Source organism: Salvia miltiorrhiza, chromosome 2 (assembly GCF_028751815.1).
Source record: "Salvia miltiorrhiza cultivar Shanhuang (shh) chromosome 2, IMPLAD_Smil_shh, whole genome shotgun sequence".
NCBI lineage: Eukaryota > Viridiplantae > Streptophyta > Magnoliopsida > Lamiales > Lamiaceae > Salvia > Salvia miltiorrhiza.
Window position 1 is genome coordinate 71,667,280 of NC_080388.1, and position 16,979 is coordinate 71,684,258.

Genomic DNA, 16,979 nt, shown 5'->3' on the forward strand with positions numbered 1-16,979 from the left:
GCATTTAAATATAGTACTGCATTCTATAAACAAATAAAGAAAACAAAGATATATAAATAAAATTACAGGTTTGGGGTTTGACTGTCACGCCCCCCCATTATTGCAACATGCAGAGCAAAATAAAATAATAATAAACCTTTTGAAAATCAAGGGAGAAAAAGAAATGAAAGCATATGAAATATTTCTGTATCTATCTATCCATTGTATACTGTTTACTATATTTCCCTCTGTTTTCTCTCTCTCTAAATTGGTGCGCATTTCTCTTGTTTTTCTATGGGTGGTAGTGTCAGGTGATTCAGCCACAAAAATCATCATCGAAGTCAGTCACCGATGATAATCGGTGCGCTCTATCTCTCTCCATTTCTCTCTCATTTTCTGCATTCTGATTCCATCGTGTTTTTTTTCCTTTTCGTTTCTGCATTCGATATCTGCGAATTTCATGTTTTCTTGCTGTATGTGTTTTTCCTCTTTTTGTTGTTGATACAATCGCTGATATTTAGATGGATTGTGTTTTGAGTTGCGTGCGGTGGATCCGCGGATCGCCTTTCGTTGAGTTTGCTTCACTAAAATGTGATGGTGTTTTATGAATAGTTTTCCTGTGTGTGGAGCTGATCCTTTCTCCTTCTTCGGGTTATCGGTTTGTTAGATCTCTTCTTTTCGAGTTTGATGACTTTCTTATTAACTAATGTTGGCTGCGACTGTTTTAAATATGGTAATTCTGTTTTCACTTACTTGGTTGTCTTTCGTTTTGAGCTTGCTTGTAGTTTTGGTCGTTATGCTGATCAATATCTAATACTGAATGGATTTAGATGTGCCCTACAGGGTGGGGGTGTTTTGGTGAAGGAAAATGGACTTACAACATAGGTTGTGTTCTAAGTTTGATGTGTAGGAAGTAGTGTTGCTCTGAATCTACAAAATTTGATGAATGAGTCATATGCATGGAACCTGTTTTTGATGGTCTATCTTGGAAGGTTAATGAATGTTGAAATCCAAAGGAAGAAATGAATGTAGGAGAGGGAAGCTAGGAGACATGCATTCTCCACACCAATGTGCAATTAAAGTCTTTGCATAAATAGAAGATTCTATATCTTTTCAACATTTTAATAAGCTGTCGTCATCTGTGTAAACAAAGGTATTCTTAAGAAATAAGTGATGTAACCTCTTTGAATTCTAACACCTTCAAAAGATCATGAGTCAAACCAAATGAACATTTGGTTGATATATCGGCTTGATCCATGGCATATTGAATACCCAGCTACCTTTTCATGACAATTCACACTAACAAATCTAGATAATACCAATTTTACATGATTTAAGAATTTTGCGTAGCAATATCACCAATCATACACTTGTTCAACAGTAGCTGCAGTGAGCTTAATTTTCAAGATTGCAAGCTAATATCTAATGTAATACTGCAGAAGTTCCTTAAATAGTTGTATTTCTTAATAAAAATAGATTTATTTAAGTTCATTGAAGTAGATATCCTTGGCTTGCTGGATCTAATGCTTCAGTTGTTGTATAATCTAGCCAGGACCTACAACAACTTATTTGTTGTGGGTGCCATGTGGGTATTAGGCATTGCTAATTATACATGGAGTACGATTTGCACGATCAGCAGAAACCTGATCTCATCTATGTTTGATTTGCTGTTATTCTCGCCTTAAACCACGACGGTCTTTAGATGCTTCCACACTGGGCTGGGTCTGGGCTTATTTGCAGTCTGTTTTTGGCCAGCTGAGAAGACCAGTAGGAGTTTCCTTGAGCTAACTAAGCTATTTGATTAAGTATTAGATTCTTCTTCTTACATCTCTTTAAGAGAGAGAGTTTATGCTGCACTTTAGATTTCTTTGCATTGTAAAAATGAATTCGATGGCTGGGGCATAAGCAGTCTACCTGGCCTTAGACTGCTATGCGGCTTGTCAAAGTCAGCGCTTCAAAGCTTTCCTGTTTAATCATTCATTCTCTTTTTCATTCTGTTTTCTTTGTTGATGCAGTAGCTCTGGATCAAGAGAGCTTAAACAGAAAGTGTGGTGATAAAATGTATTATTTTTTAGTTGTGAGGTGCATACTGGTTTCTTCTTTCATAATCTTGCTGGTTGTACTTCTTGTTGGATTGATCTCAATAAAGAAATAAGAACAGAAAATACATGATGGGTGCCTCCTTTTCTAGAATTTACAAATATTTGAATAGGGTCTTGTTTTGAGCTCATCTTTCCATTGTTATCAAAGGCTCACTTGAGGATTACAATTTCAACAAGGCGTGTGCCTAGGCTATATGGCGCCTTAGAAGAGGCTATAGGCGCAAAACTCTGTGCCTAAGTGTAATTTGTTCTAAGTTCGATTTTGTTCCCGTTAAATATTACTAGTACTCATCTGTTACTAAGTGATAAAGAGAATGAACTTGAAGATTGTGATTCATGAAGGGGAAATTCAAAGTGATCCCGAGAAAATTGAGGAAGTTGATTACAAATAGGATGAGGATGCCTAATTTACTATTTTCTGTAGTCATATATTTTATTCAGCAGGAAAAATGAATATCGAGGCTAAATAACTTTATCATGTAATCTGCTTTTTTTTTTTTTTTTTTTTAATGTTATTTTCCCTGAAAATGATTATTTATCTTATCAAATTGCTATTCGTGACTCCACCCCCAAACTCCCTCCCCCTCCATACTCCGTCTACCAAAACTATGGCATTTTTGCCATTTTTGGCGTCCACCAAAAGTATGACACTTTCCTTTTTAGGACATGACACCGCATTTTTTTCTTTTAATTTTTACCATTACAAATAACCCTTATTTACAAAAAAAGCACCCATGGCCCATGTTTAATTCAACCTCAACCACTCATTTCATACAATAGTGAGACCCTTTCTCTACTACATAGAATTCACCAAATATTGCATTAAACATGTACCGAACCAAGTTGCTATTGTTTTCATTGACGGAGGAGTACTTGATAATTGATAATGGGCTGTAACTTGCAATGTATGCTTGAACTAATGCACTAAACTTTCACTTTTCTATACTTATTTTCTGGATGTCCTAATTGAAAAAGATTCAATTTCCTAAAACATAGTATTCTCTTTCCTTGAAAATATCCCCCATTAAAAGAGGCATCAAAAGATTCAATCTCTAGCCTCATTTATTATCCCGAGCGATGCTCTTATATTTTATTTGTTTATTTATTTCTGTAATCTGTGTTATATAGTCAAATTGTTCACCTTTTTCTCTGGAGAATGTTGCCAGCCTAAGTGTACACGTCATTTATTGGCAGAATGGATATTACATCACATTTGACATCGCGGATGGGATTATACTGTTCTATATTTCCTTTTTAGTGGTAGTAAGGGACTATTTTCATTTATATCTTTTTCCTCAATCTGAAATAATTGCAGATTATGTAATCTGGATCTGATATATAATATTTATGATATGATGCTTATTATTAGATTGTAAGAGCTCGCCGTAGAACTATAATATCTTACTTTTCTTCTTCTTCTTCAGTGAAACATGTGTTTACTATATTATATGTGGTTGAGTCCGTACACTGTTTCTTCAGTTATACAGGCAAAGTGGTGTTTTGTTGAAACACTAGTTCTTGAACATGCCGTAATGCCATTAAGGATACTGTCTAACTTTTCCTCAATTTCTTATGGATGCTCATAATTTCGAATTGTATTCGCTGTTGACAATTAGACATTCTGTGATCATTATTACACTTACTTTATGTGAATAAGTGTTCAAAGATTTCTCTGTATAAGTACAGGCCTTTTTCCTCAGGAGTTTACATTTTCTTTTTTGGTTTACATAGGTGAGTGACTTGCTGAGGTTATCTAATCTGCTAATTCTTTTGGCAAATGGCTACTATGGCACCTACTTCTGACTCAAGGGGGTCAGGCAGTCATGCTGTAGGGCTTGATAGTTTGCCTGAGGAGATGAATGACATGAAAATCAGGGATGACAAGGTATGCAGGATTAAAAGTAACGCTCCTGAAAACTTTTTTTCTTTTAGGTACTCTTCTTATCCCCGACTATTATTGGACTTGGTGTGTAATGAGAATTTTTTCTCATTTTATAGGAAATGGAAGCAGCAATAGTAGATGGCAATGGGACCGAGACAGGTCACATAATAGTGACTACTATTGGCGGTCGAAATGGCCAGCCAAAGCAGGTAACATGCCATCTTGTCTTCAGTTTTGCTCTACTTTCTTGATCTGATGCTGCCCTTAGCCTACTGGTACTTCCATTACTAAAATGCAGCAACCTTCTTGGCGAAAAAGAGCCCAATCCCCTTTCCTCTTCAACCCATAGAGCAGGAGCGAAATAATAAAATAAAAAAATGGAGAAAGAAAACCAGAATAAATCAATTATTAGAAAAATATAAGTCTGAAGAATGATCTGTTGCAGTAGAATATAAGATGTCATCTTCTCGAGTTCATATTCTCAGTTTCTTGATGGAATTTCGATAATCTTTTCCTTCAGGCTCATTGTAAAATTCATTAGAAAATATGTGAAATAGCTACGCTCATATGAAAAGTAGGCTGTTGTTGATGCCAGCAGACCTAAATAGTGTATAATAGCATATGCCAAGACATTCAAGGGAAATCAGTCACAGTTCAGTAGTCTCTTAAGGGTGCTTCTTTGATGCTTAATATTAATATAGGATTAAAATGAATCTTGATTTGACATTTAGCATATTTGAATAAAGGAATTGGTTAAGGTGTGTTAGTTAAGTGATGCGGAGGACTAAATTTTTTGCATGAATGCACTCAACTTAGGGACTGTAAGGACTGGTTTTGCAGGTTGGGTGAACTATTACTGCAAATTTATTTTATGCTTGCATCTATTGCTATTTTATGTTCTTCCCTTAGCTTAAGGATTTTGTTCACAAATTTTTACTTTTTCCCCTTTTGGGGGATTCTTTCAGACAATTAGCTACATGGCAGAACGTATTGTTGGACAAGGGTCATTTGGAGTAGTATTTCAAGTAAGTTCTTTGATTGCCCTTGACCTTGAGTTGCAAGTGGTACATACGACCATATTATGTATGTTATATGCCAGTCCAACTACATTGTGATTGGTTCATCGACCTTTTGTGGTAATCCAGGCAAAATGTTTGGAAAACGGCGAAACGGTTGCTATAAAAAAGGTTCTCCAGGATAAGAGGTATAAGAACAGAGAGTTGCAAACCATGCGTCTTCTCGACCATCCAAATATTGTGTCTTTGAAGCACTGCTTCTTCTCAACAACTGAAAAGGATGAACTCTATCTCAATCTGGTACTTGAGTATGTTCCTGAGACTGTTCACCGTGTAATCAAACATTATAATAAGTTGAACCAAAGGATACCGCTGATATATGTGAAGCTGTATGCATACCAGGTATTTTTCAGTTGCACTTCCTAGATTTCATGTATCTGTTAAACTTGATTATTTTCTTTGGAAGTTCATGTGGTACAGCTACATTTTCTCTTCGATATGCCACTTCTTCTAGTTCATGTGGTGCTTAATTGTGAACCTTGTTGAAGTTTTTATCAAAATGTAACACCTAATTATTCTTTTTGTTTTTCTTCTTTGTCAAAAAAGTTTCTTTTCCATTCAAGCTACTTAACGAGTTGATAAGATTCCATCAACTTTATCATCATATTGTCATCATTATTTCCTGGAATTATATCACATAGTTAACTTTGAGATATTGGTTGCTAATCTTACATGTAATTCAGGTTTTGTAGGCAAGGAATATTACTATATCTATTCTGTCTGAGCAGCTGAATGATAATTAATACTAGAAGTGTTTCTACAGCTCAACCTCGAAATTGGTATACTTATTAGAATCTGTTGTTTGCAGATTTTCAGAGCTCTGTCTTACATCCATTGTGGTATTGGAGTGTGTCACAGGGACATAAAGCCTCAAAATTTGTTGGTATGTTTGTCCTAGTTTATATTCTCGCTGAGGTTTTCCAGACTTATTATATGCTTGGTGACAAAGTTCTCTACCCTTAGATTTGAATGACAAAATAAATTTATCTTTAGGTGTTATACTTCTCTTTGCTTGATATATGCTTCTGTACCAAGTGTGTGTATGTAATATTGATATGCCTAGGATGTCTATGATGCTCATACTTCGATACACTTTCCATTAGTTTTGTATGATCTGTTGTTTCTTGCCATGTGCTGGGTTATCCATTTTCTTCTTCTAAATCAAGTGTCAGAATACAAGTATAAATAGCCTGTGGAGCTCAAAAGGATATCTTGTTGGGTGATGTACCAAGTGAACTGTGCAACAGGAATTGGTAGGTGCGTTGGTCTGATGTGATGATAGTTAAGGGCCTGAGGCTAACAAAGATCCAACTGTACCATCATGCATACATACTTGCTTGTTTGATTAATTTACACCAATTGTATTACAACTGCCTAAAAATTGCTGCATTATGAGACAATTTGCTTCATTTAATCTCTTGTTTCCTTAAATGAGTTTTCTCTAATTTTCCTGTTCCCAACTTTCTTTGCATATAATAATTTGATCATGTTATGCAGGTGAATCCGCACACCCACCAGGTCAAATTATGTGATTTTGGAAGTGCCAAAGTTTTGGTATGAAATATAGATCTCATGAAGTTGGTGTCACATTCACATTCGGAAATGTTTTGGATTAACTTTTATCACTTTTTGGCAGGTCAAAGGGGAGCCCAATATCTCTTATATCTGCTCTAGGTATTACAGAGCACCTGAGCTTATTTTTGGAGCAACTGAATATACTACTAGCATTGACATTTGGTCTGCTGGATGTGTGCTAGCTGAGTTACTTCTTGGACAGGTATTTATATTTAATTATGGTGATTGGTGGTTGCAGTTTTCTGTTCACAAGTCTGCCTAATAAATAGAGACCTTCAGCACAAGCAGTTATAGTGTTTCCATTACCTCATAATAGGAATTATTTTCCTTCGCTTTCTCAGCCTCTGTTTCCTGGTGAGAGTGGAGTAGACCAGCTTGTTGAGATCATCAAGGTTCTCTCTCTCTCTCTCTCACACACACACACACACTCAAAGAAATAAATTGCATTTCTAGCACTGTGTAATCATCTTTTATGAATCTTGTCATCATCTATCACCCCCCTGAATTTATTTATTTATTTTTATTTATTTATTTATTTATTTATTTATTATTATTATTATTTTATTTTTTTGGTTGGGGGGGATGTCCACGTGAGTCTTTAATTATAAGATATCCGTTTGTTTCTTCAAATATTGAGATGCATAAATATTAAAAAAGGAGGGAGAAAAGAGGGATATGTTCATGTAGGAACCATTCCTGGTGAAGGAAGCTAGGAACTAATGCTTCTTTACATATAAAATATTGCTTATTTTATTTATACAACAATGCTTAGTTTATGCTATTTCTATTTATATAAACACTTAGTTTTCAACATTGTTTATTTACATATACAATAATGCTTCTTTTTATGACAACTGTAGATCATACAAAGATCAATAGTCCTTGTTGATTCTTAATTCCTTCATGGAAATTAGGGTTTAGGGAATCTTTGTTTAAGAGGGTGTTTGGCTAAAGCTTATTTTAAAGAGCTTATAAGATGTAGTTTTAAAGAGCTTATAAGTTGTCAAAGTGTTTGGGTAATTAAGCTTATATAAGTTAGAGAGCGAATTTTTGGTTAGTGAGAGAAAATATTTATTAGAAAGGGAAAATCTAAGAAAAATGAAATTAAATCATAGTTGAGTTATTTTTGTAAAATGAGTGTTGCTTATAAGATAATGAGAAAATAAGTGGGGGTACAGGAACTTATTTTTTGGGAGCTTATTTTTACAGCTTATAAGCTCTTTAGGAGCTTATTTTACCAAATACTTTGAAAGAGCTTATAAGCTTCCAAACAACTTATTTGAAGAGCTTATAAGCTCAACCAAACACTCTCTAAAGCTCAGTGAATCTCACTCCTCTAACAAAATGACTGTCTCAGGTCTTGGGTACTCCAACCAGAGAGGAAATAAAATGCATGAATCCTAATTATACCGAGTTCAAATTTCCTCAAATTAAAGCTCATCCATGGCACAAGGTACTTCTATGCTATTGTGTTTGTCCTCATTTCTTTGTTTATACGGGCTTCCATTTTACAGTGTGTCTGTTGACCAGATATTCCATAAGCGCATGCCTCCGGAAGCTGTGGATCTTGTTTCAAGACTACTACAGTACTCTCCTAATCTGCGTTGCTCAGCTGTGAGTATTCTAGGTTTCATAGTGCTTTTCTAAATGCAGTTGACAACTTTATCAAACTGTTCCCTGCCTTAGATTTACATTATGTGAAAAAGTTATGGTTACATCTGTCGTTTTAATTATTTATCGGATATCTTATAATTTTCTTCAGTTATTGGTACCCAGAAGCTTTTCTAAATTTGGATTACCTTGTTACTCTTGGGTTAGCATATAATTGATTCGTTAAAACGCACTGCAGCTGGATGCCATAATGCATCCCTTTTTTGACGAGCTGCGTGATCCAAACACTCGACTTCCCAACGGCCGATTCCTGCCCCCACTGTTTAACTTCAAAGCCCAAGGTAAACATTTCTCGAGCCTTATTAAATTTCTGGTTTGTGTTGGATACTGTTTTTAAGTAGTTGCCTTGTGTATACAGAGTTGAAGGGTCTCCCTGCGGAGACCTTGGCAAGGTTGATTCCTGAGCATGCGAGAAAGTAGTGTCCCGTCCTGACGTTATGATTTCTCGTAGCAACCAGTCGAGCCATGAAGCGTCGTGCACAAACATAATGTATCTCAGTCTTCAACTTCATCACCATGTGGTGTTGTTATGTGATAGTATGACCCTGTTTGCATGTCTAGGAAACACCTATTTACTGCTGATTGCCTGAACACCAGCTTTTACTATGTTTGTCCAGCTTTTTGGCCTAGAGGTTTTTACCTCATGTGGGATATATGGATGACTATTTATCTATATATAATGAGGAAATGTCTATCCTAGGCCGATGTGTGGTAGGCTGGAACGTTGGATTTGCGACACGTCATTTATTAAGTGAACCGGTCCAATTGCATTTACACAACCCAAAACCAATCCACTTAGCTTTAGAATACCGCTGGTAAAGTTTTCTTCTTTTCCGTGTGTATCTATAGTATGATTTAATTTTATGTTTTGTTTATACTTGTGGTGAAGTCATTTTGTATATATATTTCAGTAGAATATAATATGAAGGAGTTTTAAAATTTCAATATCTGAGCTGAAATTTGTGGCTGAAAGCAGCATCCGGTAATGTATGGACTGTGTTTATTAAAAAAAACAAAAAACAAAAACAAGGCGTGAATTTAATTTAATAATTACAGATTTAAATACATTAAGAGGCATTACTAATCAAAATTTGTAATAGAAAGAGAAAAAAGAATTTATTGTGGACTATGTGTCCTGAAGTTTTGCATTTGGCGTGGACTTTTTTTTAAGTAAATAATACTATATTTATATTTAAATGACATTATTTTTCTTACTAATCAATAATACTATATGCATTAATAAATAATGTAACTGCTAATATATGAAGTCATTTGTTGATCAATTTACTATATGGCGAGGTAGGAGACTCCACTCCAAATATTAATAGTGCGAAAAGATGAAATTAAAAAAAAAATTAAAAAAAATCACATGATTTCATAATAATTATAATAATAATTATCAACTTTATCATAAAAAAGTATTTCGAGTGAAAACAAATCACAATCATCCATAAAAAAGTATTTCTTTTTATTATAATTATATTTTTGTATAGTATTTATTTATATAAAACTAGTATTATCATTCGTGCGATGCACGACGAACATTGAAACTAAACAACATATTTAAATAAATAAATATAAATATTAAATAAAATTAAAATATATTTTAATATAAATAAACTAAAACAATCCACATCCGTCAATTATTTAATAAAATCCTAAATTTAAAAATATAAATTTTCAACTTTGTATAAAGCGTAATGATAATTAAAGTTATTAAATAAAAAAATCAATAACAAAAATTAGCATTAGGCATTATTATCATCGAGTAGTATATGCGTCATAATAAATAAATAAGTATTTTCATACACAAACATATATATAAAATTGTAAAATTTTAACTAAGAGATAAAGTAAAATATTTTAACTTTTAATTTATTTCATAACTTAATCGTTTTAACTTCATTTTTCATGATTTTTATACTATATTAAATTTAAAATGTGCATATTTTTTAAAAAATAAAACAATGTGATAATGTTTAGAAAAGGATTAAAATATAAAGAAATAGTGAAAAAATGGTGGGAGAAGAGAGACAAAAAAAAGAGGGAATAAATGGAGGGAAAAAGCCATTTTTTTATATCAAATTAAAGCTATTTTCATAATATTTAATTTGATATGTATATTAAATATTTAACATTAATCAAATTAAATTACAATTGAAACGAAAAAAGAGAAAAGGAAAAAAACATGCATGATTGAGCGTGAATTGTGAAAAAAATAGGTATTCTGGAGTATTAAAAAAATTTCACTAAAAATTATCCGAAAAAATTATCCAGTTGTATATTATATAAATATAGATATAAATTGATGTCATATATTTGCTATGAACAAAAGAAATTAAAATTGAAAATAAAATTAAAATAAAGCTAATTAAATAAAATCAAAAGATTAGAAAGATGTAGAAAATAAAATAAATCAAAACATAAGAAAAAGGTGGAGTATAAAGAAAAATGAGTGGAACGCAATTTTTGCATACTTGCTGAAAAATAGGAAGCAGTTAAAAAAAACTGATTTTTAAAATTTGGTGGGAAAAAATAGTCGTTAAACTGCTTTTTTATATATTACTATATAGATTAGTAATTGATTTTTGGGAGTGAATGTATAATTTTAAAATATATATATATATATATATATATATATATATATAAACATGTGTAAAAAAATTAAATACAACAATATATGAATATATAATAAACACGTGTAAACAAAAAGTAAGAAAAAAGGGGCACATATATATATAATACAGTATTTATAAGTAAAGTCAATATTTTTATTAAATACTTAATTGAGTCATTATAAAATTAATAATTGATCGAAATAAATCATTAAGTTAAAAAAAATCAATACTAATACTATAATAAAGTATATGAGCTAATAATAATAATCTATAATATTAAGTTGTATGCCATTAAGTTAAAAAAAATCAATACTAATACTATAATAAAGTATATAAGCTAATAATAAATTAATAATAATCTATAATATTAAATTGTAGTACTTAGTCGATTTCATAATCTCCAATCGATTCTCCACTATTAATCTTACTTGAATTTGAAAATCCTCAATCGAGTCCCACTAATCATAGTTGAATATGAGAATCCTCAATTGATTTCCCACTAATCATACTTCAACTTGAGAATCCTCAATCGATTTTTCACTAATCATACTTCAATTTAAGAATCCCTAAATGATTTGCCACTAATATTACTTGAATTTGATAATTCTCAATCCATTTTTCACTAATCATACTTCAATTTAATAATCCCCAAATGATTTGCCACTAATTTTACTTGAATTTGAACATCTCCAATTGAACGCTTGAATTTGAAAATCCTCAATTATTTCTCACTAATCAAACTTGAATTTGAGAATTCTCAATCGATTTCTCATTAATCATATTTCAATTTGAGAATCCCTAAATGATTTGCCACTAATCATACTTGAATTTGAGAATCACCAATCAAATTCTCATTAATCATTCTTGAATTTGAGAACCTTCAATTGATTTTTCACTAATCATACTTGAATTTGAGAATCCCCAACCGATTTTCCACTAACCATACTTGAATTTGAGAATCCTCAATCAATTTCTCACTAATCATACTTGAATTTGAGAATTCACATTCGAATTTTCACTAACCATACTTGAATTTTAGAATCCCCAATCGATTTTTCACTAATCATACTTGAATTTTAAAATCCTCAATCGATTTTCATTAATCATCTTTGAATTTTAGAATCCTCAATCGATTTCTCACTCATCATACTTCAATTTGAAAATCCTCAATCGATTTTCCACTAATCATACTTGAATTTGAAAATTCTCAATCGATTCCCACTAATCATATTTTAATTTGAGAACCCCTAATCGATTCCCCACTAATCATACTTGAATTTGAGAATCCCCAATCGATTTTTCACTAATCATACTTGAATGTGAGAATCCCCAATCGATTCTCACAATCATACTTGAATTTGAGAATCTTCAATCGATTTCCCATTAATCATACTTGAATTTGAGAATCCCCAAACGATTTCCCACTAATTATAGTTTGAGCATTAGATAGTAGGAGTATTTATAGATATCAAAATCATTAATATAATATATATATATATATATATATATATATACACATCATGTCATGGTCGTATAATTGAAAGCACCTCCATAATTAACCAGAAAGTATATCATATATTAATCCATCTAAATAAAATACAATAAATAAATAAATAAAAATATGATCTATAGGGAATTAAATGTCAAAATCCAATAAGTATCATGTTATGATGCACGAATATCCTCTGACTGCCTAGGAAATTGTCCGAAAAAAATGTGACCAGTCATGAACTACTTCATTTTCAATGCTATACAGCCGGACACATTTTTGGGGGCTCTTTGTCGGGCGGTCAGATGATTTTTGTGCATTTTATCATGTATTATCAATGAATTAGTGTAAATTACTAATATAAGAATAAGAATTACTATTTTTTTAAAAAAATATATTCTAACATGCTCTATTTCACATATATTCCTTAATAACTTTGGTTTAAATAATAAAACATGCCAAGAATTCACATTTATAACTAATCTTAAATTTAAATGATATAACATGCTAATTTATTCAATAAAACATATCTTAAACCATAGCGAAGTCCCCCCATTAGAATTATGCAAATTGAGATTTAATCTAAATGAATTGATTTTCAATAGTGAAATCACCCATTTAAATTTATCTAAGTGAATGTCTAGATTACATAACAATTTTATCGTATTATTATCAAAATTATTAATATAATATCTATACATTATGTCATGGTTACCCAATTGAAAGCACCTCCATAATTAACCGTAAAGCATATTGTATATTAATACATCTAAACCAAATACAATAAATAAATAAAAATATGATTTATAGGGAATTTAATGTCAAAATCTAGTAAGTATCATGTTATAATGCACGAATATCATATGACTGCCCGAAGAAGTGACCGGAAAAATATGACTGGTCATAAACTACATCATTTTCAATGACATACGGTCGAACACATTTTCGGGGCCACTTTACCAGGCGATCAGAGGATTTTTGTTCATTTTATCATGTATTATCAAGGAATTAGTGTCTATTACTAATATAAATATAGAACCGATCATCTACCCACTGTGGGCAAGCATAACGTGCTCATCACTGATATGACAATTTTAACTAATGTCTCTACATCATGTCATGTTTGCCTAATAATCTAATAAATGTCAAAATTCAATAAATAATCTCTAATACTATTTAATTTTTTAAATTCTAAATTTCATTAATTATAACGTTTACATTCACATATAATATAACATATCCCTGTCACTAATTAACTACTAATATTAATTAGCATACATTTGCAAAGTGTCAATAATAATAGTAATAGTAATAATAATAATTTGATATATAAATTAAATATACTAAAAGAATGAGATGTCATAGTTACTAGTACTACTCCCTTGGCTTTTTGATATATAAATTAAATTATTTTTCTCTCTCACACGTGTCTGCCTAGCATCCATTTTTTTTTTTTTCTCTCCCTTGGCTTTTCTCCCACCTCTCCATTTTCTCTCTCTTCTACCTTGTCCCTCCAGAATAGAAAAAAAACGTCTTTCTTCTCTCTCTTTATGGCTTTGCTTCTCTATTTACAAAGTCAATTAATTTCTTCGGCAATTTCAGATGGATTTCGCAAAATTCGTCGGCAATTTCTTCGTTCCCGCCCAAGGAGACGCGCATTTTCTTCTCTTTTTCAAGGAGGGAGACACGGTAAGTCCTGCTGGAGGGGCTGGAGATGGTGCCGGCGTAGAATTTTGGCGCCGAAGAAGAGCCTGCTTCTGTTGAGGCCGTCGAACTCGTTGATGGCGGTCACCACCATGGAGGCCGCCGTGGAGACCACGATTTTGACGGAGGGGAAGTCTTTCTTCGAGTAAATCGCACTCATGCTTGGATGTTGGTAGACTCAAGAATCAATTCAACCAGATTTTTGATCTTTCTGATAGTGAAGGAATTCTACTGTACGTGGTTTGAAAAAAAATGGGAGAGATTTAGAAAGAGGGGAGACCGCAGCCGAGGGATACCGAGAAGGGGAACCGGCGGCGAGTCGGCGATGAGGCGAAAGGCGAGACCCAAAAAGAAAATGAAATTAAAAAATAAACAAAAATTAAATTAAAACTTGCATTTAATCATGGTAAATGCATTTAGAATAAAACATTTTGTGCTAGGATCGAATTTCCCCTCAAATAGTACTAACTTAGAAGGGCACAAATTTCGAAACAAAAAGCTGCTTATTAAACCAGTAGTACAAATACCACTGGTGGTATTGTTTTGGGGGAAACCGGTCTGGTTAATCAGTTGGAATTGAACCGCTACTTTTAACTTTTGACGTGTCATGAGATCAACGTCCCAGCCTACCACACTTCGGCCTAGGATAGACATTTCCATATAATGAACTTATCATTCTCTATTTCTGTATTGCTATCTTAATTTCTTGAGATTTCCACTTCTTGCTCTACTCGTAGTCATAGCCTTTTGAGTTGATACAAATACCTCTATTATGCCCTTCCCATTAATATTATTTGAATTTCACTATTATTTTCCCAAACAATACTAATTGCGATGTTGTAAATTTGTAATGAACAACATAATTTGAAGGCGAGGCAATTGTCCATCATTTACATGTTTGACAAGAATCTAAATTGTGAGAGTCAAAATATGGAGGAGTGGTTAGCCCAAACATCATGAGAGAGAGTTTTTTTTTTTTTTTTTTTGGGCCAAAATAAAATATGATTCATGTAAGTAATTTATGGGTTTTGATGCTCTTAAAAAGAGGATTGTTTTGATGTATGATTTGTTGATTTTGGTTGAGTAACGATAGAAAATTTATCGAAGAAGAGATTTAGTTGATTTTAATTTTAATTTCAAGCAAAAAATACATATAAATTGTGTATTTAATTATTACTAACTTTCAAAAATGGTATTGATTCTATTGAAATTGTAAAATAGTAGTAGATCATAAATTCATAATTGGTGGTTTATTCGACAGTTTTTTTTAAGACAACCGACAACCTAAGCTTTTTATGGTCGCAAATAGGGATGGCAATGGGCCGGATTCAGATCCAGATCCATGTTTTTTTACTTAGATCCAGATTCGGTCCAAATCCATTGGATCCAAAAAAATGAGATCCAGACCCAGATCCATGAGATCTACTGGATCTCGGGTCCAGACCCGGATCCATATTATTTTACAATCACAATTCACAAACTGCAGAACTTTTGAGTTTATACAAACTAATTCGAATTTCACAAGAAATTTGCACTGCACCTCTCTTTCCAATCAAGTCAAACCTCTATCAGTTCCATCCAAAGTTTGATATCGGAGGTGGACGGAGGTGCGGCGTGCGCTGCTCTGCTCAAGGACGGAGACTTCAGGTGCGCTCTGCGCTGCTGCTCACGCTGCTCTGCTCTGCAGCTGACCGGAGGTGGGGAAGGCCGGAGGGGCTGATACCGGAGGTGGACGGAGGTGCGGCGTGCGCTGCTCTACTCAAGGACGGAGATTTCAGGTGCGCTGCGCTGCTGCTAGGGATGTCAATCGGGCCAGCCCACCGGGTTTTCGGGCTAGCCCTATCGGGTTTCGGGTTAGTCGGGTGCGGGCTAATCGTGTTGGAGATTTTTTCGGGTTGTAAATCTTCAACCCTAACCCTAAACTTTCGGGCTAGCCCATCGAGTTAATCAAGTTAAAGGCGTAAAAATAAAATTATCATTTGTATTTTATTATTCCTAATGATCTAATGTATAATGTATAAAATATACATAGATATTAAAGATATAAATTATATATCAAAGCATGAAATGCAAAAATAAAAGATATTCAAGATTACATAAACAAAATTATATTAAAATGAGATAGTAAAATTTAACATGTATCAATGCACACTAGAATCAATCTGGATTATTACTGAATAATTAGTGGATTTGCCATGCACGTCTCACTAACAGAAAAAAAAAAAACTTGGTATTACTTTAAAATGAGATACTAATAATTAATTTATAACAAATGAGATACTAATAATCAATTTCTACAAAAAAATCCGTAATTAATTTCACTTTTTTTAATGAGATTGCACACACACACATATATATTCTAACTAATTAATTTCACTTTTTTTAATAAGGCTACATATATATATTTAAGCAAATACCATAGATCTAAACATAGCAGAAGTTGTAACTGGATGCATCAGTCACAATTCCGTCAGCCCACCGGGTTTTCGGGCAAGCCCTATCGGGTTCCGGGTTAGTCGGGTGCGGGCTAATCGGGCTGGAGGTTTTTTCGGGTTGCGATTTTTCAACCCTAACCCTCTAATTTTGTCGGGTTATTCGGGTCGGCCCACGGGTTTCGGGCTGCATTGACATCCCTAATTAAAAGTACTTCTTTCGTCCCGCTATTGTTGGCCACATTCATTTCGGCACACAGATTAAGGAATTGAGTGTTATGAGTAATTTTGGCCTTTTTAGAAAGTGGCCAACAATTGTTGACTTAATTAGTGAGCAATTGTTGACTTAATTAAAGTAAACTTTGCCATTTTTAGAAAGTGGACAACAATAGTGAGATAAACCAAAAAGGAAATGTGGCCAACAATATTGGGACGGAGAGAGTAATAATTA

At 33.0% G+C, this 16,979-nt stretch overlaps 2 protein-coding genes across 6 annotated transcripts in view; one reads left to right on the forward strand and one right to left on the reverse strand.

The window, feature by feature from the left end:
• LOC131008955 (uncharacterized) overlaps positions 1 to 16,979 on the reverse strand; it is a 984,029-nt gene that overhangs the window by 301,693 nt on the left and 665,357 nt on the right. The gene's annotated exons all lie outside the window — the stretch shown is intronic.
• LOC131008967 (shaggy-related protein kinase NtK-1) lies at positions 154 to 8,968 on the forward strand. Of its 4 annotated transcripts, none has more exons than XM_057936122.1 (14): positions 203 to 340; positions 1,995 to 2,061; positions 3,813 to 3,966; positions 4,080 to 4,172; positions 4,929 to 4,988; positions 5,109 to 5,381; positions 5,848 to 5,922; positions 6,537 to 6,593; positions 6,676 to 6,816; positions 6,956 to 7,006; positions 7,972 to 8,067; positions 8,145 to 8,228; positions 8,464 to 8,566; positions 8,644 to 8,968. In XM_057936122.1, exons 3-14 carry the CDS (start codon positions 3,859 to 3,861, stop codon positions 8,703 to 8,705), a joined length of 1,203 nt encoding a protein of 400 aa, XP_057792105.1. In that variant the 5' UTR covers positions 203 to 340; positions 1,995 to 2,061; positions 3,813 to 3,858; the 3' UTR covers positions 8,706 to 8,968. The 4 variants fall into 4 exon arrangements, with proteins under 4 accessions (XP_057792104.1, XP_057792105.1, XP_057792107.1 ...); XM_057936124.1 differs by lacking the exon at positions 203 to 340 and adding an exon at positions 343 to 712; XM_057936123.1 differs by lacking the exon at positions 203 to 340 and adding an exon at positions 402 to 637.